The sequence below is a fragment of the Mesitornis unicolor genome, unplaced genomic scaffold (assembly GCF_000695765.1).
Source record: "Mesitornis unicolor isolate BGI_N332 unplaced genomic scaffold, ASM69576v1 scaffold24932, whole genome shotgun sequence".
Lineage (NCBI taxonomy): Eukaryota > Metazoa > Chordata > Aves > Mesitornithiformes > Mesitornithidae > Mesitornis > Mesitornis unicolor.
In genome coordinates this window covers 20,346-22,575 of record NW_010168860.1, presented here as the reverse complement: position 1 = coordinate 22,575, position 2,230 = coordinate 20,346, and the positions used below count along the sequence as shown (strand labels likewise).

At 43.5% G+C, this 2,230-nt stretch overlaps 1 protein-coding gene across 1 annotated transcript in view; it reads left to right on the top strand.

Annotated features, from left to right (window-relative positions):
• COMP (cartilage oligomeric matrix protein) overlaps positions 1 to 2,230 on the top strand; it is a 14,680-nt gene that overhangs the window by 540 nt on the left and 11,910 nt on the right. The window contains exon 2 of the mRNA XM_010179177.1: positions 1,710 to 1,795. Within this exon, the coding sequence (XP_010177479.1) occupies positions 1,710 to 1,795 (86 nt within the window). The remainder of the gene's footprint in view (positions 1 to 1,709; positions 1,796 to 2,230) is intronic.

The window sequence follows — 2,230 nt, the reverse complement described above, 5'->3', positions numbered from 1 at the left end:
CGGGAATGTTGGGACAGTCTCTGCTTGTGCACACAGAGCTCAGGGAAGCCCTGACTTCTAGAATCGTAGCCATGCTAAATTCGTTGCAATTTTCTGAAGAGCCCCTTAGGGGAATGCTCCACTCCACAAGGATTTGAGAGATCCGGCAGCTCAGACCACGTACCTGACATTCAGGTGCGTGCTTGTGGAGAAAGAATGAGTCCGCAGACACGAGTGTGTAGGAATGGAAATGTCTGCAAGTGCACAGACCTCCTTTGGAAATCGCTCCTGAGTGGTTGACTCATTATTGTGAAGTTGAATAACCCAAACTTTTATTTTAAATTCCATCTTGCTACCAGGGATGGAAAATTCTTCCCAGGAATAACGGAAGTTGCCTGAAGCCTTCATCCAGAGCTTATTCAAAACCTCTGTTTGAAGTTAGGAATTACATGCAAGCTCCTTGTTTTCAATAAAATAAGAAACATCACTTTAACTCAGTCTTTTTCTCTCTTAGAATGACACGTTTGTGGTACTTTAAAGTTAGTTCCCAAACCAAAATGTACTTGGAAAGGTTACAAATATTCATCAAGTCTTCTTGGTTCTGTGCAGGGAAGACTCATGAGGCTTTCAGGCTCAGTTGTCACATGAAAATGCCAAAGTTTTGTCCTCAGTCACTTGCACAAGCTCATTTGGCACTGGCAAATTCTTTGTGCTCAAGGAGGCAGACCCCTAAATCCTTCTGATTTCCCCCTGAACACACAGTGCTGTTTGTAGAAGTTACTGCTATTGCTGTCTTCAAAGGTTTGTGTACAGTGTAGGCAAAGTGTGACTTCTGTTAGAGGATCAACTAATCCAGCTCAAACTAGAAAATGAGGTTGTGCTTCCTCATGGCAGACAGGAGAATACCAAAATTGAACTTTGTGGGCAATTGGTTTTAAATGGTTCAAGTTTTCTTAAAGCTCACATAATTCTAGAAACAATGATCTTCCATTCATTCTCCTGGAGCAAAGCTGGAGTATTATAAAGACTGGATTTTTGGCATGTCTCAAAGGACTTGGCAAGTCTAGAGTCTAGCAGATGGGAGGGAAGAGTCATGTTCATCTGCCCTAGATGACCTTGTAAGATGATTTATATCCTCTATTCAGCGTAGCTTAAAAAGGATTTTGCAATGTTGCATGGAGGAGCAGATGCATCCTTTTTGTCCCAAAGCCACTACATGGCAATTTGAAACTGCCGCTACCCAAAAAGAACCCATCTCCAGCAAGAAAGATATCTGTACTTTGAGAAGAGATGAGGCAAGGGCTGATGTGCCACTTCTCCAGCTTCAGTGCTCGGCAGCACGTCTGGGGTAGACTCAGCAAAGAGCTGTACTTTAGTGCTGCCCTTCATAGCAGCTTCCACAGCACTGACTTATTAATTTGCTGCTTTTGGCAGCAAAGCCTTCCTATGTGTGAACTGCAGAGCTGGTGCCAGATTAACAGCTACCACAACTGCTAGGCCCATTTGTTTGCTGAGGGGTAGCTGTTGCCAGCACGGCTGATTATCACTGCCTGCCCTGCCCATGGCAAATTCAGCCCTGGGTGCAAGTCTCTCTTCATTCCAGCAAGTTAGGAACTGGAGATACTGGTGTGGAGGAGACTATCCTTAATATTAAGCCAAAATTAATAGCAGCTGGTTTGTTGCTAATGGCTCTTCTGTGTTTTTCCTCAATTACTTTGGTTTTTTTTTAGGAGGTGAAATTGGGCCAGAAATGCTGGAAGAGATGAGAGAAACTAACCGGGTGCTAATGGAAGTTCGAGATTTGCTGAAACAGCAGGTAGGTGAGAAAGAGACCCAATTCCTTGTGCACAAGAGAGATCTCTGAATCTTCTGCCCAATGTGCTGTGTTAAGGAACTGGGGGACTGCTGCTTCAGTCGTGAAGTGAGCAATAGAGTTATTGCGCAGCAGACCATAATCAAGAGGTGGTATCACAGTCAGATCTGTAATTCTGAGGTAAAGTGGATTTGTTTGAATTCCAGGTTCTGCTGCTTAGAACCACGTCTGCTGAAAAACAGCACACATGGAGAATAAACTCTTAAAAAAAAAAGACACACACACACAGTGGGAAACCATTTAACTGGAAAAACAAGTCACTTTTTCCTTGGTTTTGTGGGCTTATGAAATCAGTAGAGAGTCCAGACTTGGAAGATGGAAGAGACCTTTGAGCCATCTATTAGGGTCCTGGAAAGGGAAATCGTATAGACTTTAAAC